The sequence below is a fragment of the Lipotes vexillifer genome, unplaced genomic scaffold (assembly GCF_000442215.2).
Source record: "Lipotes vexillifer unplaced genomic scaffold, Lipotes_vexillifer_v1.1 scaffold995, whole genome shotgun sequence".
Classification (NCBI taxonomy): Eukaryota; Metazoa; Chordata; class Mammalia; order Artiodactyla; family Lipotidae; genus Lipotes; species Lipotes vexillifer.
In genome coordinates, this window is record NW_006785389.1 from 1,886,017 (window position 1) to 1,910,924 (window position 24,908).

General features: G+C 43.2%; 2 protein-coding genes across 2 annotated transcripts in view; one reads left to right on the forward strand and one right to left on the reverse strand.

The window, feature by feature from the left end:
- LOC103076278 (zinc finger protein 551-like) overlaps positions 1-24,908 on the forward strand; it is a 220,216-nt gene that overhangs the window by 168,902 nt on the left and 26,406 nt on the right. The window lies entirely within an intron of this gene.
- Positions 5,442-22,131, reverse strand: LOC103089540 (putative uncharacterized zinc finger protein 814). The gene is made up of 4 exons (XM_007457493.1): positions 22,099-22,131; positions 19,411-19,540; positions 7,549-8,269; positions 5,442-7,380 (listed from the first exon to the last, which is right to left on the reverse strand). The coding sequence occupies exons 1-4, from the start codon at positions 22,129-22,131 to the stop codon at positions 5,442-5,444; spliced, it is 2,823 nt and encodes a 940-aa protein (XP_007457555.1).

The window sequence follows — 24,908 nt, forward strand, 5'->3', positions numbered from 1 at the left end:
GCCGATGCAGCGGACATGGGTTCGTGCCCCGGTCCGGGAAGATTCCACATGCCACGGAATGGCTGGGCCCGTGAGCCATGGCCCCTGGGCCTGCACATCCAGAGCCTGTGCTCTGCAACGGGAGAGGCCGTGGCAGTGAGAGGCCATGTACCGCACAAAAAAAAAAAAATTATGAATCACTATATTGTACACCTGTAACTTATATAATACTGTACAGCAACTATACTTCAATTAAAATTAAAAATGTAAAAAAAAGATTTTTCTTTTTTAATAAACTGAGGTATGCAAGTCATTACAAGCTAAGCCCCAATTTAAGGCCACAAAATATACTTTTGATTTTTGTAAATAAAAATTCAAGTGGGGAGTTCCCTGGTGGCCTAGTGGTTAGGATTCTGGGCTTTCACTGCTGTTGCAAAATACAGTAGCAACTAAAAATTTAAATGACAAAAATAACGTGTATAATGTAAAAAAAAATTGTCTGTAATATTTTCAGTATCCATAAAACCATAAAAACATTGGGCAACATTTTGCAACAGGCAATTTTTGTGAAAACTATCCAATTACTATACAATAATCTAATTTGTGAAAATTTCGTTTTGATTTCAAAATCTACCCATAACCAGCCAGAATTAAAGTGGACTGATAATTTTAAATGTTTCCAAAACATTCTGACTGTAGAATACTTATAGAGTTATATATTTATTACTTTACCACATACTTTTATCAGCCACATTTCACTGGATTTTTAAAAAAGTAACTTGCAACCTTTCCAGTACATTCAAATGAATATTCATTGAAATAAGAATGTTTTCTAAGTAGTTATCTGTTGTTTACATCATATTAAATAAGCTACTTTTAAATAAACAAAACTTGCATTGAGTTTCAGGGGAAGGACAAAAACTAATGAACAAAAAAACTTAAGTGAAAAGACTATCTGGTATGTGAAATAGCATACTCTAATAGAATTGGTCATTTTGCATTTCAGCATAATAAATGAAATATGTTTAAAGAGGATCTGAAGAGAATTAATTTATCAGTTAGGGCAAACAGAAGTAAGAGATCTCTCAGTACATCTGAAAAAGAATCAAACTATTTCTGTGATAATCCATCAATTGATGAGTGTGCTCTCAATCTCGCAGAGTAAACGGATTCAGGAGAAATACACTATAACGATACACATATGGATTGAGTAAAATTTCACAGTATATTTACATGGCATTTATATTAACTTACATGGCACTCTATAAAATGGAACAAAATGAGAATGTTACTAATACAATAAAATACCAATAAATTAGAGTTAAGTACAATAAGAGAATTGTGAAAAGGAAACTTATGAAAATATTTTCTATTAAAATTTTAAATAAATACACCACATACAAGCTCAAAATACAAACCCTGGAATTCAGGTGTTAAGTGCTCAGTGTTTTGTTACATTCATTGATCCTCCCAGGGGCCAAAGTTAACAACTTTATGTCCAAGTCAGCAAACTGAGGCTCAAGGAGCTTTAGCAAGTTGCCCAGATTATTTCCTACTGGGGTATCCACACGGAGACCTCAGTACCCAGCAGCCCCCTCCTCGATGCATGTAAGTCCGTGGGGGCTGACCCAGATCGTGGGTTGTGAGATGTCTCATTTATTTCTGACATGTCCCTGGGGATAGAGGGGTCTGGGGCTAGAGGGATCTGAGGACATCAGGGAGAGCTAAAGGTGGCTGGCACCAGAATGTCACCCGCAAAGGGAGTTGCATAGGAATGGACAGCTCCCCTCTTCACATCTTTCAGTGGACCAGAGGCAGGTCAGCTCCTAATCCCCACCTTACATAGGAGGAAACAGGCCTGGGGAAGAGTGTTTGCCTGTGGGTCCTTGCACTGGTCAGGGATACAGAATTAAACCCAGCAGCCTGGGTGAGGACTTGTGAGTCTGACCACTGATCTCTTCATCCCCCACCCCCCAGCCAGGCTTTGGGACTCAAAGGAAAGACCAGCCCATCCTGATGAAATCTTGTCCCTGGAACTTCCCTGGTGGTGCAGTGATTAAGATCCACCTGCCAATGCAGGGGACACAGGTTTGAGCCCTGGTCTGGGAAGATCCCACATGCCACGGAGCAACAAAGCCTGTGTGCCGCAACCACTGAGCCTGCACTCTAGAGCCCACAAGCCACAACTACTGAGCCTGCGAGCCACAACTACTGAAGCCCATGAGCCTAGAGCCTGTGCTCCAAAACAAAGAGAAACCATCACAATGAGAAGCCCGTGCACCACAATGAAGAGTAGTCCCCGCTCTTGCAACTAGAGAAAGCCCGTGAGCAGCAACAAAGACCCAATGCAGCAATAGATAGGTAGATAGATAGATAGAAAGATAGATAGACAGAAAAGTAAATCTTGTCCCCATCTGCTCCAATCCACCAACTTCCACGGTGATATAAACCAGAAAAATGTGTAAGCACTATAAAGCAAGACTTTATTGTATTCTTCAGTGACTGAACTTAAGAATATAGAGAATATGTTAAAAATGCAGATTAAATTTAAAATGGTATGTCTAAGTATCCACTGCATTATGAATACTGCAGATTTTTTTCAAGTGAGAAAATTCTGCCAGTAAAGTTACTTCATAAAGCAAAATCACTTTTTAAAAATATTAAAAATATTTTAAAATGAGTGAAATTCCAACATACATCTTTGTTGTTTCATTGTCCTATTTGTTAAAGGAAAATAGCCAAAGGTTAATAAAGAAAAAGATTTGAGCAAATATTTTAACAAAGATATACAGCAAATGAATATCTGAAAAAACGCTCATCATGAATCCTTACGGAAACTCAAAAGTGATGTAACTCTAAAAACTCAGTTAAAAGGCTAAAACTAACACGAATGATAAACCAAGTATTCAGTAGAATATGGAAGAAATGGAATTCTCATACATTGCTGGTAAGATGCAAAAGGTACAATCATTTTAGATCACAATACGTTGGTTTCTTCAAAAGTATAACAGTTGTGGGACTTCCTTGGTGGTCCAGTGGTTAAGAATCTGCCTTCCAATGTAGGGGACAGGGAATCGATCCCTGGTCGGGGAACTAAAATCCCACATGCCGCAGGGCTACTAACCTCACAGGCCACAATGAAGAGCCCACTTGCCACAACGAAAACCCAGCGCAGCCAAAAAAAAAAAAAGTAAAACACAGGTGTGACTCACACATTATATTCTAAGTTACTGACAAAAGATAGAAGAAACATATATATTCTTCATATATTCATATAAAGAACACAATTTTTATACCAGTTTTATTTTCAGAAGTCAAAGTCTAGAAACAAACCAAATGCCCATAAAGAGAATGGATAAACTAACCATCGCATATCAAAAAATATTACTCAGCCAAAACCAAAACAAAACCCAAAAGCACTATATACCACTGACGAATCTCAAAATAATTATGATACATAAAGGAAAACAAAAAAATATGATAAACAACAAATGATTCCAATAATATAAATTCAAGAAAATGCAAGGTATCTACCGTAAGGAAAGTAAATCAATGGTTACTTGGAGAGGTGAAAAAGGCAAGGAGATTATAATAGGAATGAGGTAAATACACCATGACAGATAAGGTCACTATTAGGACAATGATGATGGTCTCAGAAGTTCACACCTATGTCAAAACTTATCAAATTGTACACTTTAAATATATTCGTATTAGCACATGTAAATACCTCAGTAAAGCTTTAAAAAATAGCTCAAGATTTAAAGATCTCTATGTCCCAGTCCTTTCAGAAAATAGGTTTGGCAACCTTATACTGACTCCATCATTTCTATCCTTATGCCCGGGGGTTTGGGGTGGCAGTCAGTCTTGCCTCAGTGGCAGCAAATACGGTGAGCAATAAGGAACATTTCCACCTGAAGTCAAACAGGAATGCTGTCTGGGTCACAAGAGCCACATCTGTGGACTAGATCCCCTTTTTTCTCTTTCTTCCTGCCCATGCAGTAATGGCCTTGAGGTGAATATTATAGAGGCTAAAGGAATCCACAAAAACTTTCAATTATTTTTATTTTCTCTGATGACTTCAGCTATACAAGATAAACATGCCTGGAGATACTGAGATTTGTGTACAAACTGATTCTCCAGTCATTTTTACATTGACACACTAGTAGGCTACAGCCTCTTCGCCTCCCTAGTAAACCAGTTTCTGTACCAATTATGGTTTCCCCTGGACCCAATGGTCTTAGAACCAGTGACACTAGGCCAATAAATTGTGGCCATCAGGGAATATGGCTCTCTGTAGACCTGGGGAAGATAATCCCTCAACAGTGCTGAAATGCCCTGTGACCTCTCCTTTGAGGAAGGGAAAAAATTCATTCTGGGGCTTCCCTGGTGGCGCAGCGGTTGAGAGTCCGCCTGCCGATGCAGGGGACATGGGTTCATGCCCCAGTACGGGAAGATCCCACATGCCGCGGAGTGGCTAGGCCCGTGAGCCATGGCCGCTGAGCCTGCACGTCCAGAGCCTGTGCTCCACAACCGGAGAGGCCACAACAGTGAGAGGCCCGTGTACCAAAAAAAAAAAAAAAAATCATTCTGCTTTCAAAGCTCTTGAGATTCTCACAGCTGGCACTTCTCAGGGACATCTCCGAGACTCCTGAAACACAAAGCCTCCAGTCTTCACATGAAAACCAGAAATCCCTGCAGTCTTTCCTAAGAGGCAGTGGGCAGCAATGCAAATTTGGTCAAAACTGGCAAGCTACTGTCTGCCATCATACTGTCCCTCCTCAGACACAAAAATTTTGAGACCCCTAAAAGTTGTTCTCCCCTTTATGCTTACACAGTACAAACCTGTGTATAAACTACCTGCAGAGTAAACAGAACTTCCAAGATTAAAGAGGGTGTAAAGAGCTTGTAAGGCCTTGATTATTGTACAAGCCAAAGCAATCTGCAGCAGGCAGTTACCTAGTTCATGATTTGGAAGCTGGAAAAACTTACTACTATCATGTGAGACCAACATCCCTGTGTTGTCATTCTCTGCTAGCTGTCAGCTGAACTTTTGGTATCTTCTGGGCCAACACTGACCAGATCCATGTCCAAAGTAAGTCAGGGAGGAGTGAAAGCTGATGCCATAAATGTTCAGGTGACTCCTAACTTGGCCAATACATTGCAGGACAGAGGTCAGCTTCCCTGAGCACACTGGGTTGGTGACTGATGCACACTGTGTGAACCTACCAGGTGGTGGAGGTGAAATGGCCTTGACCCCAGAGATGGAAGTGACATAAATCTGGGAAAAGCCCTGGACAGGTTAGAGTGCAACATAGTCACATGCTTCCCACATAACTGAAACTTATGGGGAAATATCCCCACTGTGCATGCTCAAATGTCTGAGAGTTAATTCAGACATATGTCTCCTCAGTTTCCTCTGGAATCCTTACAATGAACAAGAAAACTGCACATCCCCAGTACATCTAAGACCTTTCTCTAGTGTGAACTCTCTGATGCTGAGAAAGGGTAGACTTTCGCATAAAAAATTTCCCACATTCTCTACACTCGTATGGCCTTTCTCCAGTGTGACCTCTCTGGTGTTGACTAAATTGGGAACTATCCCTAAAGGACTTCCCACACTCACTGCACACATAAGGCCTTTCTCCCGTGTGAACTCTCTGATGGTAGCGGAGTTTAGAGCTAGAGATAAAGGATTTCCCACACTCACTGCACTCATAAGGCCTATCTCCTGCGTGAACTCTCTGATGATAACGAAGGGTGGAACTGGAGGTAAAAGATTTCCCACATTTGCTGCACTCATAAGGCCTTTTGCCTGCATGAACTCTCTGATGATAAGAGAGGGTGGCACTACTAGTAAAAGATTTCCCACACTCACTGCACACATAAGGTCTTTCTCCTGTGTGAACTCTCTGGTGTCGAATCAATATGGAGCTATTGGTAAAAGATTTCCCACACTCACTACACTGATAAGGCTTTTCTCCTCTGTGAACTCTCTGATGATAACCAAGGCCAGAGATAGAAGTAAAAGACTTCCCACATGCACTACACTCATAAGACCGTTCTCTATTATGAATTTTCCGGTGTGTTGAGAGGGAAGATTTTTGGCTAAAAGATTTCCCACATTCACCACACTCATAAGGTCTTTCTCCAGTGTGAGCTCTCCGGTGTTTATTGAATTGTGATCTATCCTTAAAGGATTTCCCACATTCACTGCACTCATAAGGCCTTTCTCCACTGTGCACTCTGTGATGATAACGGAGACTGGCACTAAAAGTAAAAGATTTCCCACATTCACTGCATTCATAAGGCCTTTCTCCTGTGTGAACTCTCTGATGATAACGGAGGGTAGAACTAGAGGTAAAAGATTTCCCACATTCGTTGCATTCATAAGGCCTTTTTCCTGCATGAACCCTCTGATGATAACACAGGGTGGAGCTGGAGGTAAAGGATTTCCCACATTCACTGCACATATAAGGCTTTTCTCCTGTGTGAACTCTCTGGTGTTGAATGAGTGTCCACCTATTGTTAAAAGATTTTCCACATTCACTACAGTTGTAAGGCCGTTCTCCTGTGTGAACTCTCTGGTGTAAAAGGAGGTTATTCCTTCGGATAAAGGATTTCCCACATTCACTACACTCGTAAGGCCTTTCTCCAGAATGAACTCTCTGATGATACTGGAGGTCAGACCTAGAGATAAAAGATTTCCCACATTCACTGCACTCATAAGGCCTTTCTCCTGTGTGAATTCTCTGATGATAACGGAGGGCAGAGCTAGTGGTAAAAGACTTTCCACATTCATCGCACCCATAAGGCCTTTCCCCAAGGTGACCTCGTTCATGATACTGGAGGGTGGAGCTACAAGAAAAAGATTTCCCACATTTATTGCACACATAAGGCTTTTCTCCTGTGTGAATTCTCCGGTGTCGAATGAGTGTCCACCTGTTGTTAAAAGATTTCCCACATTCACTGCACTCATAAGGTCTTTCTCCAGTGTGTACTCTGTGATGATAACGAAGGCTGGAGCTAAAGGTAAAAGACTTCCCACATTCACTACACTCATAAGGCCTTTCTCCTGAGTGCACTCTCAGGTGTATAATTAGGTTATTTTTTCTGGTAAAGGACTTCCCACATTCACTACACTCATAAGGTCTTTCTCCAGTGTGAACTCTGTGATGATAACGGAGAGCAGTACGAGTGATAAAAGATTTCCCACATTCACTGCACTCATGAGGCCTTTCTCCAGAATGAACTCTCTGATGGTAACGGAGGTCAGAACTAGAGATAAAAGATTTCCCACAATCACTGCACACATAAGGTCGTTCTCCTGTGTGAGATCTCTGATGATAACTGAGTGCAGACATAGAAGTAAAAGATTTCACACAGTCACTACACTTATAAGGCCTTTCTCCAATTTGAAATCTCCTATGTGGAATGAACACTGAGCTATGGCTAAAAGATTTTGAACATTCACTGCACACATAACTGTTTTCTCCACTGCGCCATGGATGGGGATAAATGAGGACAGATTTGTGGCTTAAGGATTTCCCACATTTGCTGCATTTGTACTGCCTTGCCCCAGTATGAATTCTTCGATGTTGACAGAGGGTTGAGCTTTGCCTAAAAGATTTTCCACATTCACCACATACATGAAGTTTTTTTCCAGTGTGGATTCTCTGGTGCAGAACAAATGAGGATTTGTACTTGAATGCTTTCCCACATTCACTGCACACAAAACACTGTCTTCCACTGTGGACACCATGGTCCTGAACAAGTGTGTGTTTGGGGCTGAGGGCTTTCTTGCATTCTACCCAAGTGTGACGGCTTTTCCTGCCTTGTGAAGTTGACCCGCACTGGCTGATTATGTTTGGCTTCTCCACAGTATGAGTGTCCTGTTGCTGTAGATGTCCCAAGATGGTTGGGAAGTCCTTTTCAAACTCCCCACAGCACAATGGCTTCTGTGACACATGGAATCTGCAGCTCTTCACAAACCAGGCCTCATCCACACTGCTTCTGAGGGTTTTCTTTTCCATGTACTGCTCCTGGTGCTGCTGAAAGTTTGCAGTAAAATAAAATCGTTTTGCGCATGCTCCACACCTCAAAAGTTTCTGGCTGTGTTGTGTTTCCCGGCACTCAGCCAAGTGGAAAACGTTTCTCAAGACTGGACCACACATCTCACAGGGGTGTGTCTTCTGGGAAGACAAAGCTGCCTTGGGAATCCTAGCCTGTGACACTCCTAGAGAAGTGATCTGTTCAAAAGGTGCCTCTGCATCCTCTGCTCCACAGCAGCAACCTGAACAGAAAGAAATGCTGGTCAAGTACATGTCGACTATAGGGAAGGGTCAAGTTCATCACAGATGTCCATTTGTCTCATCTATGAGATGCTTTTCAAGATACAGAAGTTGGAATTCAGTTGAAAGAACAGCCAACTGTTTTGCATTACTGAGCCTCAAGATCACAGAATAGTGGAGACCTCACCAGGGGAAGGAAACAAAAGACAGGGTGTGACATAAGGAAGAGAGGCAGGGTCTACAACTCATTTCTTTCCCAACGGCTTCTTGCAGGATTTTTCTGCTGCTGATGTGAGATGGTAGAAACGTGCATCTAAGCCCATTAAAATCTCACAGCAACATATTAGCTGCTATTCAAAGTCAATTTAGGGAAATGTGAACATACCACAACACAACCAATGTTGGTGAGTACTACAGAAAAAGTGGTGAGAGAAATGGGAGAGATGTGGAGTCCAGAGAGGTAGAAATTATCCCTGGGCTGGAAGTCACAGTAGGAATTACAAGTAGTAGAACTGACAAGTCAGGCAAGTGTTAACAGTGGAAAAGGAAATATACAAGTAAGGTATAGCCACTGCAAATGGCACCTAAACCCTGGTGGAACAAAGATAGATTCCTGGTATGATCTGAAAACAGCCTGATGTCATACTCAGCTGCCATTCACCAGGACCAGGCGCCCTCTGAGCCCACCATGCCATGACTGGAGTCATATCCATCCTGGCACATCTGTAAGCCCTAGTTAAGCAACTACATGGTATATGCAGGATACAAATCCTAAGGTAAAAACAGGATAGATGAATGACTTCTACTGTCACAGAGCAACTCAGCACATAACAGACCCAGAAAATCGATCTAGAAGTGGTATCAGCGTAACAGCAAAGGACACCAGCCTTTACCACCAACAAAAAACAGACAGCTAACTGCTAACAAAATTGGCCCTTGTAGGACTCAGAAATCCAATTAAGACACTGCAGCAACACAATGGAAATTGAAAAGTAGAATAACCACACAAAAAAGATCGCTGGGGGGCTTCCCTGGTGGTGTAGTGGTTAAGAATCCACTTGCCAATGCAGGGGACATGGGTTCAAGCCCTGGTCCAGGAAGGTCCCACATGCCATGGAGCAACTAAGCCTGTGCACCATAACTACTAAGCCTGAGCTCTAGAGCCCGTGAGCCACAACTACTGAAGCCCATGCACCTAGAGCCCATGCTCCACAAGAGAAGCCACCAATGAGACACCCACACACTGCAATGAAGAGTAGCGCTGCTCGACACAAGAAAGCCCACACGCAGCAACAAAGACCCAACGCAACCAAAACTAAATACATATTTTTTTTTAAAAAAAGGATTGCTGGGGACATCAGCTTAACAGACACATGGAGATGGATAGGAAATAAGATGAATGGTGGGAGCTATGTGTATCAGCCAAATGGTGGCTGCCATCACATTCCCCAGTGCCCTGCTCTGCAAAGGACCCCAGTAGCCTTTGCCTCAGAGAACCTCAACAGGCCCCGATATAGCTGCGGATCCCACCGTCTGCACGGCAGAGAAGGGCAAGTGTTTATAGGTGTGGACACCAGCTGCCTGCTCTGCAGAGGGTACTGGCAGCTCTTTCAATAAGGTAACTAATAGCCATGACCACAGGGGACCTGCAAGAGAATAATATGCTGAATCACCCCTGTTCCCCAAAAAGTAGCTACTGCTCTATTTCAAAACCATGGCTGCCACCCCCATAAATCCTGCACACATCCTAAACCCCAGAGACCCAACTGTGCCATGGATGCCCATATTCCATAACCTGACTCCACAGCTGTCACCTGAATGCCCGTCTCAGGCACCAGATTCATGGCCACTATAGGTGAGTTAGTTCCTCAGACCCCAGACACTTCTGTGTGCACCCATACTCCAGTCAAGGCTCCATCACTGCTCAGTGTGCAACTGCATCTCACAAAGCAAAGTCAACACTGCTGCAGGCTGTTCAGTGTCTGGGACCCTAGAACTGCTACTGCTCTGCATTTATCACACCCTAGAATCCAGATCTATATCTGCTCCACAGTGCCCAAACATCAGACACCAATGCCATCACCACCATGAAGCACCACCCCCCAACCAAGAGCCTGACTTACTATCAAGAGGGAACCCCTCAGTCAAAACATTTCCCTTGTGAGAAAGAGATCAGGCAATCCCCAGCAGTCTTCTCTACTACTGTGGATACCCACAGCTTTAGCTATTGAGGACCCCTGCAGTCTTTGCTGACACTGATCTCAGTTGACAGAGCTGGACAGACTCTAAGGCCCTGGGCCTTGTAGTCGGAACAGCAACTACCCATCAAGTTGGCATACTAACACCCAAAAAAAGGTGAAGACCTTCCCCACCAAAACCTTACATAAAGTCTGAAAGAAATGACTGCTCCATGAAATGTATTAACATCAAAGCAAGACTACATGAAACACACACAAAATAATCAAGGAAACATGACACCCCCCAAAGGAACATAATAAGTTATCAGTTGCCCCAAAGAAAGGGAGATCTATAAGCTGTCAGACAAAAAATTCACAATAATTGTTTTGTTTGGCCACATCATGAAACATGCGGGATCTTAGTTCCCTGACCAGGGATCGAACCCATGCCCCCAGTAGTGGGAGCACAAAGTCTTAACCACTGGACCACCAGGGAAGTCTCTCACAATAATTGTTTTAATGAAGCTCAATGAACTACTAGAAAACACAGACAATCCAACAAAATAAGGAAAACAATATGCAAACAAAATAAGGTTTCAAACAGAGAGACAGAAAATATGAAAAAGAACCAAACAGAAATTATGGTGAAGAGTATGATGAACAAAATGAAAAACACAGTAGCGCATCATAGCTAACTTGATCAATCAAAACAATGAATATGAAACTGAAGGTAGGTCTTTGAAATTATCCAATCAAAGGAGAAAAAAGACAAAACAACTAAAAAGAGTAAAAAAAAAAGTCTACAAGAATTATGGGACATTGTGAAACAAAACAATATTTGCATAATGTGAGCCCTAGAAGGAGTAGAGAGAGAGGAAGAGGCAGAAAATTTATTTAAAGAAATAATGGGTGAAAACTTTCCAAATCTGGGAAAAGTGGACATTCAGGTACATGATGCTCAGAAGTCCCCAAACAGATTCAATCCACAGACGACTTCACCAAGACACATTAATATAAAACTCAAAAAGTAATGATAAAGATAATTTTAAAAGCTGCAAGAAAAAAGAAACCCCTAATACAAGGGAACCCCCATAAAGTGGTTTTCTTAGCTGAAACACTGCATACCATGAGAGTGAGATGATATGTTCTAAATACTGGGGTGGGGGAAAAAATTGCAAACCAAGAATACTTAACCAGCAATACTATTCTTCAGTAATAAGGAAGAAAGACTTTCTCAGACAAACAGAAACTGAGGAAGTTCATCACCACTTGACGTACCTGACCAGAAGTGTGAAAGACTAAAGAATTCTTCTAGCTGAAATAAAAGTATGCTAACTAGGGACTTCCCTGGTGGTCCGTGCTCCCAATGCAGGGGGCCCGGGCTCCATCCCTGGGCAGGAAACTAGATGCCGCATAGTGCAACAAAGATAGACGATCCTGCATGTTGCAACTAAGACCCAGCACAGCCAAAATAAAAAATAGAGTATGCTAACTACTAACATAAAATCATATGAAAATATAAAACACACAGGTAAAGATAAGTATATGGTCAAATTCAGAATACTCTAATACTGTAAAACTGTGTTAATCACTCAACTCAACTACAAAGGATAAAAAACAAGAGTATTAAAAACAACTATACCCACAATAACTTGTTGATAGTTACCCAATACACAGTATAAAAACATGTAAGTTGTGACATCAAAAACATAAAATGCATGTATGGGGGAAGTATAAGAGTAGATTTTTTGTATGAGATTGAAGTTACATTGTTATCAGCATAAAATAGAATGCTATGTTTTATATAAGCCTTATGGTAACCCCAAAGCAAAAACCTATAGCAGACACAAAAGATATGAGAAAGGAATAAAAGTATATTACCACAGGGACTTCCCTGGTGGTGCAGTGGTTAAGAATCCGCCTGCCAATGCAGGGAACACGGGTTTGAGCCCTGGTCCGGGAAGATCCTACATGCCACAGAGCAACTAAGCCCATGTGCCGCAACTGCTGACCCTGCGCTCTAGAGTCCACGAGCCACAACTACTGAGCCCACGTGCTACAACTACTGAAGCCCGCATGCCTAGAGCCTGAGCTCTGCAACAAGAGAAGCCACCGCAGTGAGAAGCCCGCACACCACCAACGAAGAGTAGTCCCCGTTCGCCACAACTAGAGAAAAGCCCACGCCCAGCAACAAAGACCCAATGTAGCCAAAAATAAATTTTTTTTAAAAAGGAGTTGGTACTTAAAAAAAAAAAAAGTATATTACCACAGAAAATCATCAAGTCACAAAGGAAGACAGCAAGAGAAGAAGAAGGAAACTACAAAACAGCCATACAATAATAAGATGGCAACAGTAGGTCCTAAAAATATTCTCCAATCAAATGACATACAGTGACTGAACAGAAAAAAAAAAGACCTCAACTATATGCTGCCTACAATAGAGTAACTTCAGCCTTAAGGACACACACAGGCTGAAGGTGAAGGAATTGAAAGAGATATTCCACGCAAATGGAACTCAGAAGAGAACAGAGTAAGCTATACTTAAGTGAGACAAATAGCCTTTAAAACAAAAACTATCACAAGAGAGACTTCCCTGGTGGTGCAGTGGTTAAGAATCTGCCTGCCAATGCAGGGGACACAGGTTCAAGCCCTGGTCTGGGAAAATCCCACATGCTGTGGGGCAACTAAGCCTGTGCACTACAACTACTGAGCCTGCACTCTATGGTGAGCTACAACTACTGAGCCTGCGTGCCACAATTACTGAAGCCCACGTGCCTAGAGCCCGTGCTCTGCAACAAGAGAAGCCACTGAAATGAGAAGCCCACACAACACAATGAAGAGTAGACCCTGCTCACCGCAACTAGAGAAAGCCCACGTGCAGCAACAAAGACCCAATGCAGCCAAAAATAAATTAATTTTTAAAAAACAAAAAAAGATCACTCTTAAAAAACAAAACCATCACAAGAGACAATGTTCATTATGTAATGATAAAGAAATTGATTCACCAGGAGGATGTAACAATTTAACTATATATATACGTACCATATATTAAAAATTAAGCAAACATGACCAGATCTGAAGGCAGGAAATTTTTATTTTTTTTGGCCATGCCGCACGGCATGCAGGATCCTAGTTCCCCAACCGGGCATCAAACCTGTGCCCCCTGCAGTAGAAGCACAGAGTCTGAACCACTGGACTGCCAGGAAAGTCCCAGCAAAAGAATATTAACACATTTCTGACTAGAGATGCATTAATACATCTTTTGTTAGTCAAACGTTATTGACCAGAGACGTATCAATACGTTTTTAGAGAGTGACACAATTAACATCACCGTGCGAAGTTGTTAGAACTTTAAATTGATCAAGGGTTCATTATACAACTTATGATTATCATTATCTTTCACATTTTGCTCCATTAGGTTTTTGTTCCAACCTCGTGTACATTAAACGCAAGTTTATTACCGTAAAATTTTCAAAAATGATGCATCGCAAAATTGAGCGATGAAGAATTTTTTGGTGAATTTTATGCAGATACTTTCTCTGTCTGAGCGACATATATACTAGTGTCTCAGAAGACGACAGTTCTTCAGAATATAATTCTGATTCAGACGATGTGAATATTAGACCAACAAAAAGACAAAAAACCGTAGTGAATGACTCTACTGTGGAAAGTGAAAATGAAACTCAAGAATGCTCCTTTGCTTCTATGTAAGAGTGAACTGAAGACAACATTTCACAAAAATTAGAAGACTTTACAGGTGTGTCAGGTGTAACTACTGAATGTAATAACCCGCCAAGTGTTAGTGAAATAACAGAATTAATTTTTGGTAACGACTTTTTCGAGTTGGTCACTTCTCAAACTTATATCACCAACAGAATGAAAAATCATATAAAAAGTATGATAAGGCTTTAAAATGGACTAATGTAACCAACAGTGACATGAAGAAGCCTCTTGGGTTAATAATTTTGATGAGACAAATAAGAAAGTCACAGTGGAAAGAATATTGGTCGACTGATCCCTTACTTGAAACACCTATCTTATCGAAGATTAGGACGAGAAGAAGGTTGAAACAAATAATGACATTTCTTCACTTTAACGATAACTCGGAAACTCCACTTCCTACAGACAGAATTTCAAAAATTAAACCTCTTTTGGCTTATTTTCTACCAAAATCTCAATCGATCTATACACCCAAACAAGAGCTATCACTTGATGAGGCAATGATAAAGTGGAGGACAACTCAGATTCAAAACCTATAATCCTGGAAAATTTACAAAATATGGAATTTTGGTCAGGATGCTTAACGGAAGTGAAACTGGATATACATGCAACCGTGAGATTTACATGGGTGAAGGAAAGAAACTGCAAGAAACAATATTGTTGGTCCTACAACCTTGGTTCATGGCACCATATTTACCAAGACAATTAATTACAATAGTCTGTCCACATCTGTAATGTTGTTGAAAAATAAAACCAGAGTTTGTAGGACTATAAGAGAGAATCATGGTCTACCAAACCAATTAAAGGAGAAATCTGAAAATCTACAGAGGGTAGAAATGACATTCTTACAGAAGGGAGAAGTGATTCTTCTTATATGGAAAGACAAGAGGCTAGTCTGCATGGTGACAACTATTCATTACACCTCCATAGCATCTACAGTAAAGGAAGACAGAAAGACTGGCCATCAGATAACTAAGCCCACTAGTATGTTAGAGTATAATAAATATATGAAAGGAGTTGATAAATATCTGGCAAACTTCAATATCCTCTGGAAAACTCGAAAATGATATAAGAAAGTGGGTTTCTAGTTGAGTAACTGCGGTTTATTCAATGTATTTAAAATTTATTGCAGCCTTAATGCACAGAATAAAATGACTTACAAGCAATTTTTTAAATAAATTTATTCATCTATTTATTTATTTTTGGCTGCATTGGGTCTTCTTTGCTACACGCAGGCTTTCTCTAGTTGTGGCAAGCAGGGGCTACTCTTTGTTGTGGTGTGTGGCCTTCTCACTGAGGTGGTTTCTCTTTGGAGCACGGGCTCTAGGCATGCGGGCTCAGTAGTTGTGGCTCACGGGCTTAGTTGCTCCACTGCATGTGGGATCTTCCTGGACAAGGGATTGAACGCATGTCCCCTGCATTTACAGGCAGATTCTTTTTTTTTTTTGTGGTACGCGAGCCTCTCACTATTGTGGCCTCTCCTGTTGCGGAGCACAGGCTCCAGACACGCAGGCTCAGCGGCCATGGCTCACGGGCCCAGCCGCTCCGCGGCATGTGGGATCTTCCAGGACCGGGGCATGAACTCGTATCCCCTGCATCGGCAGGCGGACTCTCAACCACTGCGCCACCAGGGAAGCCCTTGCAGGCAGATTCTTAACCATCGCACCACCAGGGAAGTCCCATAAGCAATTTTTGTCAGCAGTAGCTAGAGAATGGGTAACTGATCATTCCGGTGAATGCAGTGGTAGTCCCACACCTGATCCTTCTCGTGGTGTTTCTAAAAGAGCCCCCCAAGAGACTTCCCTGGTGGTCCAGTGGGTTAGACTCCACACTCCCAATGCAGGGGGCCCAGGTTCGATCCCTGGTTGGGGAACTAGATCCCACATTCATGCCACAACTAAGAGTCTGCATGTCACAAGTCCACCGTACTGCAATAAGAAGCCCGTGTGCCACAACTAAAAGATCCCGCATGCAGCAACTAAGACCCGGCACAGACAAAATAAATAATATAATAAATAAATATTTTAAAAATTAAAAAATAAAAGAGCCTCCCCGCAAAGATCCACCTTGTTGACTACCAGGTAAAATAAAAGAACATATTCTAGAGAAAATAATACCCACAGGGCTTAAAAAAAAAAAGCCTCCAGAAAGTATAGAGTCTGCTCTTCCAGGGGAAAGCACAGTGAAACAGTGTATTTGTAATAGATGTTCTGTTCCCCTGCACAGAGATTCCTGCTATACTGCCTATCACCCTCTAACAAAGTATTAGAAAGCTTTAGTAAGACATGTACAAAGTTTCAAATAAACACATTAAGTGCAAAAATAGTTGTTGATATTTACTCTAACAAATTGCCGGCCACAGGCATTAGTTTCTGAAAAACTCCCCCGGTCAATAATGTGTTAATAGGGAACTTAAATATCCCCCTTTCAACACAGGTGGATATCCAGATAGAAAGGGTATTTTTGAATTGGACAACACTTTAGTCCAAATGAATTTAACAGATGTATACAGAACATTCCATCCTATTACAGCAGAATATACACTCTTCTCAAGGGCATATAGAATATTCTCTAGGATAGATTATATGCTATGTCAAACAAGTCTTAACAAATTTCAGAAGACTCAAACCATATCAAGTAACTTTTCCTAACACAATGGATAACACTAGAAACCAGCAACAAGAAGAAAGCTTAAAAATTCAGATATGTGAACATTAAACAATATGCTCCTGGCCAATCAATCAGTCAAAGGAAAAAATCAACAGGAAAATCAAACGTACCTTGAGAAAAACAAAAATAGAAACAAAACATATACAATGTGCAAAAGCAGTTTTAAGAGAAAAGTTTAGAGCAATAAATGCCAGCATTAAGAAAAAAATCAAGTTTAGAGCAATAAATGCCAGCATTAAGAGCAAAAAATGACAGCATTAAATAAACAACCAAACTTTACATCTCCAGGAACTAGAAAAAGAACAAATTAAGACCAAAGTTAGCAGAACAAAAGAAAAAATAAAGATCAGAGCAGAGGGGAATTCCCTGGCAGTCCAGTGGTTAGGATTCTGTGCTTCCACAGCAGGGGGTGCAGGTTCGTTCACTAGTTGGGGAACTAAGATCCCTGCCTGCCACATGGCACAGCCAAAAAAGAAAAAGAAAAAAAAGAAAGATCAGAGCAGAAATAAATGAAATAGAAACTATAAAAACAATAAAAAAAAGATTAACAATACTAAGAACTGGTTTTGTTTAAAGATAAATAAAACTGACAAACCTTTCTCTAGACTTCTGAGAGGGAAGACTCAAATAAGTTAACAGAGAAATAAAAGAGAAACAAAGGATCATAAAAGACTACTATGAACTGTTAAACACCAACAAATTAGATAACCTAAAAGAAACAGACTAGAAACATACAACCTACCAAACCTGAATCATAAAGAAACAGAAAATTTGAATAGACCAATAACAAGGAAATTGAACCAGTAAGCAAAAATCTTCCAACAACAAAAATAGGTCATGACCAAATAGATTTCATTGGTGAAATTTATATTTTAATATGTAAAACACTGATATATAAGGTACTCTACAACTGAACAGGAAAAGAACAATCTGATTAAAAAGTGGACATTTTATCAAAGATAAAATGGCTGAACAGACATTTTATCAAAGATCTACAAATGGCTAACAGGTATATGAAAAAATGTTCCTCCTGGGCTTCCCTGGTGGCGCAGTGGTTGAGGGTCCGCCTGCCGATGTGGGGGACGCGGGTTCGTGCCCCAGTCCGGGGGGATCCCACATGCCGTGGAGTGGCTGGGCCCGTGAGCCACGGCTGCTGAGCCTACGGGTCCGGAGCCTGTGCTCCGCAACGGGAGAGGCCACAACAGTGAGAGGCCCGCGTACCGCAAAAAAAAAAAAGTTCCCCTTCACTAATCATCTCACTGATCATCAGGAAAATGCAAATCAAAACCAAAATGAGGGGCTTCCCTGGTGGTGCAGTGGTTGAGAGTCCGCCTGCCAATGCAGGGAACACAGGTTCATGCCCCGGTCCGGAAAGATCCCACATGCCGTGGAGCAACTAAGCCCGTGAGCCACAACTACTGAGCCTGCACTCTGGAGCCCACAAGCCACAACTACTGAGCCCACGTGCCACAGCTACTGAAGACTGCATGCCTAGAGCCTGTGCTCTGCAACAAGATAAGCCACCTCAATGATAAGCCCGCACACCACAACGAACATTAGCCCCCACTCGCCGCAACTAGAGAAAGAATGTGCACAGCAACAACGACCCAATGCAACTAAAAAATAAATAAATAAATATATTTATTAAACAAAACAAAAAACCAACACTACAGGGACTTCCCTGGTGGTCCAGTGGGTAAGACTCTGTGCTCCCAATGCAAGGGGCCCAGGTTCAATCCCTCGGGGAACTAGATTCCACAGGCAGGCAACAACTAAGAGTACGCCTGCTGCAACTAAGAAGTCTGCATGCCACAACTAAGAGTCTGCATGCTGCAACTAAAGATCCCATATGCCGCATTGAAGACCTAGTGCAGCCAAAATAAATAATTAAAAAAAAAAAACTTTGGATAAACATATATTAAAAAAATAAATAAATAAACACTACAAACCTTGCAGTAGGACACTGAAAAGTAGCTCATGGTTCAGGTAAGTAATGACCATGACAATGCCTGCATGCCTGGCACAGGCAGGCACAAAGAAATGTTAGGTAAATGAAGGGATCAAGGGAGTTCCCTGGCGGTCCAGTGGTCAGGACTTGGTGCTTTCACTGCTGTGGCCCTGGTTCAATCTCTGGTCAGGGAACTAAGATCCCTCAAGCCATGCAGCTCAGCCAAGAGAAGAAAAAAATATATATAATTAAATTAAATAAAAATAAAAATAAGTAAATAAAAAAAGGGATCAAATCTCGGACACAAAGGTGAAAAGGATCTAGACACACTGACCCAGACAGAGAAAAGGAAGTAAGGTAGAATCCATTAAGCTCACTGCAATACTACTGGCTTGGAATCCTTTTCCTAACAGCGTTCAATACAGCAGGTATCGGGGTTGATATTGCAGAGAAGGTAGAGGGCAGTGCAAACAACCCAGTCCTAGCTACCACAGCAACTACACAGAAAGCTTGGGAAGCAAGCAGTGCCCACAGTTCACATGTAGAAGAACAGAGCACCCCCTGGGAAAAGGGGGGGTGAGGTGGGATAGAGCCTAGTCTAGGACACTGGGAAGGCTTTGAGTCTTACCCAGTGAGGATATAAGTGCAAAGTTCTCCAGCATCACATCCAGGTACAGGCGTCTCTGAGTCTCATCAAGGAGCCTCCATTCCTCCCAGGAGAAGTACACAGCAATGTCCTCAAAGGTCACACTGCACTTCTATGAGAGAGACAGAATGAGCTATGAACATTCTCTCTCTAAGATCCCAAAATCCATCTCATCACACACCTATCCCACCTTCATCCTCTTCCAGAGCTCTCCACCGAACAGGACTTTCAGGCCTAAGTGCCACTGATGCCCACCTATCCCTCAGGGTCTCTTCATTCACTGTGTTCAGCCCTCAACAACACTGGACAGGACAGCACAGAGATGTCATCCAAGCTCTGGTCCTGGCCTGTAGGGTCCCATCCATCCTGTCAATCAATTCCCCTGGGGTCTCTAGGCTGTGACTCACAGACACAACCAAACTTGGGTTCAAGCTTCAACCTTCAGTCCCCAATAACAGGGCCCTGGTGCCATGAGCTAGCACTTCCTCTTAGTGTACCCATCATTCTGTAGACTGTACCTCTCTCACATCTTCAGTCCCCACAGTTGCACTCCCACAACTATGCACATATGGGGAAAACTGCTTTGAAGGCTTCCTTCATACTTTTATTGATCCTTGCTTCAATTTTAACCACCCAGAAGCACATGTGATTACAGATGCCCATGACGCACTTCCACTATTGTGCTGCACTCCCTGTCCCCTCAGCGGTCACCACTGTCCTCTCTCCCTCAACCTTCCTTGGAATCCTGGCCCTGATAGTGTCCGTTCCAGGCACAGTGACTCTCACAAATGACCATATTTGCCCCAGACCTACCCACCATCAAGATCAAACACACCACACCACACCAAACCTCACCACAAAATTCTGGTGAACCTGTACATTAGTGAATGAGCAGGAATCCTAGCCTCATCATCTTGTTTCAATTACTCCAACGCCTCCACAGCCATCTCATGTTCACTAACCTCACAAAAGCTTTAGTCGCCTGTCAAACCATTCTCTTCAACTCAGTTACCCATTCTCTTCCATATGGTTACCATGTTCACTTCTATCCTTCACCTTCCTTTGTGTGCTCAGCAACCCTGATCAGGTGTGGAGCAGGGAAACCACTCATCATGCACCCTCCTCTTTCAGACCAGCGAACAGCATTGCCAGGATGACCTGTATTCCCCCAACCTAAATGGGATCCACAGTTCCTCCCTGTTCCACACAACAGCCACCTTCCTCCCCAGATTTCCAGACACCCAACTGCTGCCTCCACTCGCTTTCTCTGAAACATCTCAGACTCTTGACAAGGCCAAAACAAAACATCTGATATTCCCAAGTAAAATTAACCTACCATAACTTTCCCATCTCATTTGATGGAGCTTTCATCCCATTAGCTCCTAAACCGGAAACATTGGGGTCATCCCTGACTCTTCCCTTTCTCTCCCTCACCCGCAACATCTAAAAATCTACTTGACTCTCCTTAAAACAAGTATGGAAAGTCCAACTTCTTTCCCACCTCTGTGGCCACCACCCTGGTCCAACACTCATCTGGATTATAGTAAATGCCTCCTTGGCACCTCCCTGCCTCTTATATTACTCATACAGTCTGTTCTCTTCTTTGCAGGCAATGGAACTCACTAAGACCTGCATAAGAATCAACCCCTTCTGCTTATCCAAACCTCTCATTATCTCCATAACGGATGTCCAAATTCTTGACAATTACAGACCTGATTCTTGACACTCAGCTCTTTGTTCCTAATAAAATGGAAACTGAATGTACCCTGTCTCCAGCATAGTCATACCTCCAAACATTTGCACATGTCAGTATCTGGTCCTGTCACAACCTTTCACACGTGTTTATATTGGCTGGCAACAATAGCAATACCCTTGTAACCCTTGGCCTGCACTCAGGACTGGGCCTGAGGTATCCCCAGGGTCCCCACACCCACGAGCTTGGAAAAAAGCAAGGAAGACGTTAAAGACACCACAATCCCAGACACCATTTGGGTGGTGTCAGGGACAGTGAATGACTGGTACAACCTCCTCTTCCGTGTATAGGTTTCCTAAGTGCTTTTCATCCTTCAGAACCTGCGGAGAGGGGTAGGCAACCAGGACTGGGCTCCAGATGAGGTCAGGCCTCCCCTCTATCCCCGTCCAGTCCTGGATCTCAGTGACCTCGGGCTAAGTGACTAGCTTCTGCGCCTCAGTCCTCAATGCTGCTTCTTACTAGCGCCTTGTGCCTCACTGTCCTTTTCAGCCCCATTCTAGTTTGTTCTCTCTTTAATCGGTTTTTGGAAAACTTTTGAAACCCTAATACAGACTGTATTCCTCTTCTGTCCACTAACCTCCATGGCATCCAGGTCCCTCAGAATGAAGAAACAACCTCTCCGCCAGCCAGTACAGGGGTCACGTTACCACACACATCCCTGCAGACATCAGACGGACCCCAGGTTTCCCAATACTCCCGGCTCAATCCGACCTCCAAGCCTTTGCACCTGCCAGTACCTCCGCCTGTCACCCTCTCTCACGTGGCCATCACACTATCAAAAACAGACCCACCCACGAACGCCCCACCATCCCGGACACCGCGTCCTGGGCTGCGGGCACGTGAGCAGGCGCCCCGCACTCGGGGCTTTAGTGTCTGGTGGGGTGAGGGCGGTGAGGGCCCGGAGGATGAGCGTTTACCTGAGGCGGGGTCCTCAGCGCCGCCGCCGCCATCAGAGTCTGGGGGCAGAGCGGGGCCGGTAGCAGCGGGAGAGGCGGGTGGACGCGGGCACGGCGGTCCCTCTCCCGGGCCTGGCGCGGGGCACCCCCGGCGGCGTCGCCGAACTTCAGACCGGCCTCTATGCAGCGGAGATTGCGGCTCCTCTTGGACCTTCTCAACCCTGTCACCCAAGTCCCGGCCCAATGCTCCGGAGCGACAACAGATACGAAAGCAGTAAAAATGGCGTCCACGAAGAGGACGCCGGAAGTCCCGCCCCTATGAGATGCGCACGCACGGAAATGCCTTTATCCTGACCTTTTATTGGCTCAACTCGGCGCACTACCTTCTGGGTAGTGTAGTTCCTAGCGTTCTAGAGCTCCTCCCCACCCCCACCCCCGCCCCGGAAAGGTGTTCTCCATTTGGACCACCAGAGAGTGGTCCAAGCGGTACTCTGGGGACTACTTGCGAGTGGTCATCCTACCTAGATGGCTTTACTCGCTGTGAACTGCAGGAGAAAGACGTAGTTTCATACTCCGTGAAGGTCAGCCTGCTACCAGGGAATAAAATTGAGATGCTCCCAAATCTACTTATCTAAATGGCTGTATCATTCCACAGAGTAATTCAGACATAAAATAGTCCACCTATAGTTGGAGGCATTGTGCTATTCCTCTTGAAATACGTGTAGCCCGAGGTATTAGTAAGTTTTGTAAATTCTATTATGATTGGCTGGGAACAAAGGAAAAGACTGTACAGGGACATGACTGAGAAGAAAGAAGATGGGTGTTTGGCCACCCTGAAACAAACATGATCTCTGCCTCTGGTTCCCACAGAAAACTCTGCCTTGCCTATATAGTTAGCAATTATGTCCTACCCATTGAGGAACACTTTTTTTTTAATTTATTTATTTGGTTGCACCGGGTCTTAGTTGCAGCAAGCAGTCTTCTTAGTTGTGGCTCACCAGCTCTTTAGTTTCAGTGTGTGGGTTCCTTAGTTGTGACATGAGAACTCTTAGTTGCAGCAAGCATGTGAGATCTAGTTCCCTGACCAGGGATTGAACCCAGGTTCCCTGCATTGGGAGCATGGAGTCTTAACCACTGCGCCATCAGGGAAGTCCCATTGAGGAACAATTTTATCCATATAATATTTCTTACTGTATATCCTGAGATATGCTCAACTCCATTTAGTAAACTGACATCTATCTCAGATGGAGACCAATGTAACTAATGCTGTTTTGGCTGGGGTCAGCGACTGCAACTTTCAGAGTCACAGCGTGTCTGTGTTACCAAACGAGGTTTGTTTGCCCCACATTCAGAAAGTAAAAGACTGAGACGTTGAGGTTTGCAGCAGAAAAAGTGTTTATTCGTGTGGCATCAAAGGGAGGAGTCAGGAGAACTAGTCTCAGATCCACCCCCCTAACAGGAGGGTGTTGGGATATTTATGGCCTAGAGGAGGAGGGTGGTCTCAGGCCTAGGGAATGTAGGCAAGAAAAAAGTGAAGAAATCTGTGTTCTGCACAGGCATATCTGAGCTACATGCTTCTTCATGGGAAACATATTCAGAAAATGGTGGCATTAGCATAATCTAAGGGTGGACACTCACACAGGCCCAGTTGAATGGTTGGTGGTCTTGACCAGTTTGAACTGGACAAGACTAACTGCATGTTTCTGAACAACAATTTAAGGAACTGTTACCATAGCCACCCATACCTCAGAGATGTTATCTGTAAGGTTTTGTGATATATTGTCTAAGCTAGGTGAAGCTTGGAGGGTATGTAATTTGCAAAAACAATTAAAGCAAGAGTCAGTGAAGGCAGGTTACAAGATATTATTTATAAAGCAAGTTAAAGTTTCAGGGAACTAATTGATAACTGTCCTTGGTTTCATCTGCTAAGGGAACATCTGAACCCCATGATCTCATGTTGTTGCTGGTAAGTGATTATCATTCTCCAGTGATTGCTGGTACAGCTTTGCAAGGGGAATTGAGATTATCTCAGAAAAACAATTTGAAATGCAAATATCAGGAAATTAGAAATAGTATTGAGGCATTTATTCAAAGATAATGTCAGAAATAGCTCTGGGGAAATATCATGGGATTTTTTTAAAATAAATTTATTTATTTATTTATTTATTTATTTATTTATGGCTGTGTTGGGTCTCCGTTGCTGTGCGTGGGTTTTCTCCAGCTGTGGTGAGTGGGGGGGCTACTCTTCTTTGTGGTGCATGGGCTTCTCATTGTGGTGGCTTCTCTTGTTGCACAGCATGGGCTCTAGGCTCACAGGCTTCAGTAGTTGTGACACAGCCTCAGTAGTTGTGGCTCACGGTCTCTAGAGTGCAGGCTCAGTAGTTGTGGCACACCAGCTTAGTTTCTCTGCGGCATGTGAGATCTTCCTGGACCCGGGCTCAAACCCGTGTCCCCTGCATTGGCAGGCAGATTGTTAACCACTGTGCTACCAAAGAAAACGAGATTTTTAAAAATAAATTTATTTATTTATTTATTTGGCTGCGTTGGGTCTTCGTTCCTGCCCGTGGGCTTTTCTCTAGTTGCAGCAAGTGTCGTTGCAGTGCATGAACTTCTCATTTGTGGTGGCTTCTGTTGTTGTGGAGCATGGGCTGAAGGCATGCGGTCTTCAGCAGTGTGGCACACGGGCTCAGTAGTTGTGGCTCGTGGGCTCTAGGGCGCAGGCTAAGTAGTTGTGGTGTACAGGCTTAGTTGATCCGCAGCATGTGGGATCTTCCCCGACCAGGGCTCGAACCCGTGTCCCCTGCATTGGCAGGGGGGGGGTTTTTTTTTTT

Coding starts and splice junctions, on each gene's coding strand:
- LOC103089540 (XM_007457493.1), bottom strand. CDS start 22,131: ATGGCGGCGGCGGCGCTGAGGACCCCGCCTCAG. Junction 19,541..22,098: donor CGCTGAGGACCCCGCCTCAG/GTAAACGCTCAT, acceptor TCTCTCTCATAG/AAGTGCAGTGTGACCTTTGA. Junction 8,270..19,410: donor TGCACTTATATCCTCACTGG/GTAAGACTCAAA, acceptor CTTTCTGTTCAG/GTTGCTGCTGTGGAGCAGAG.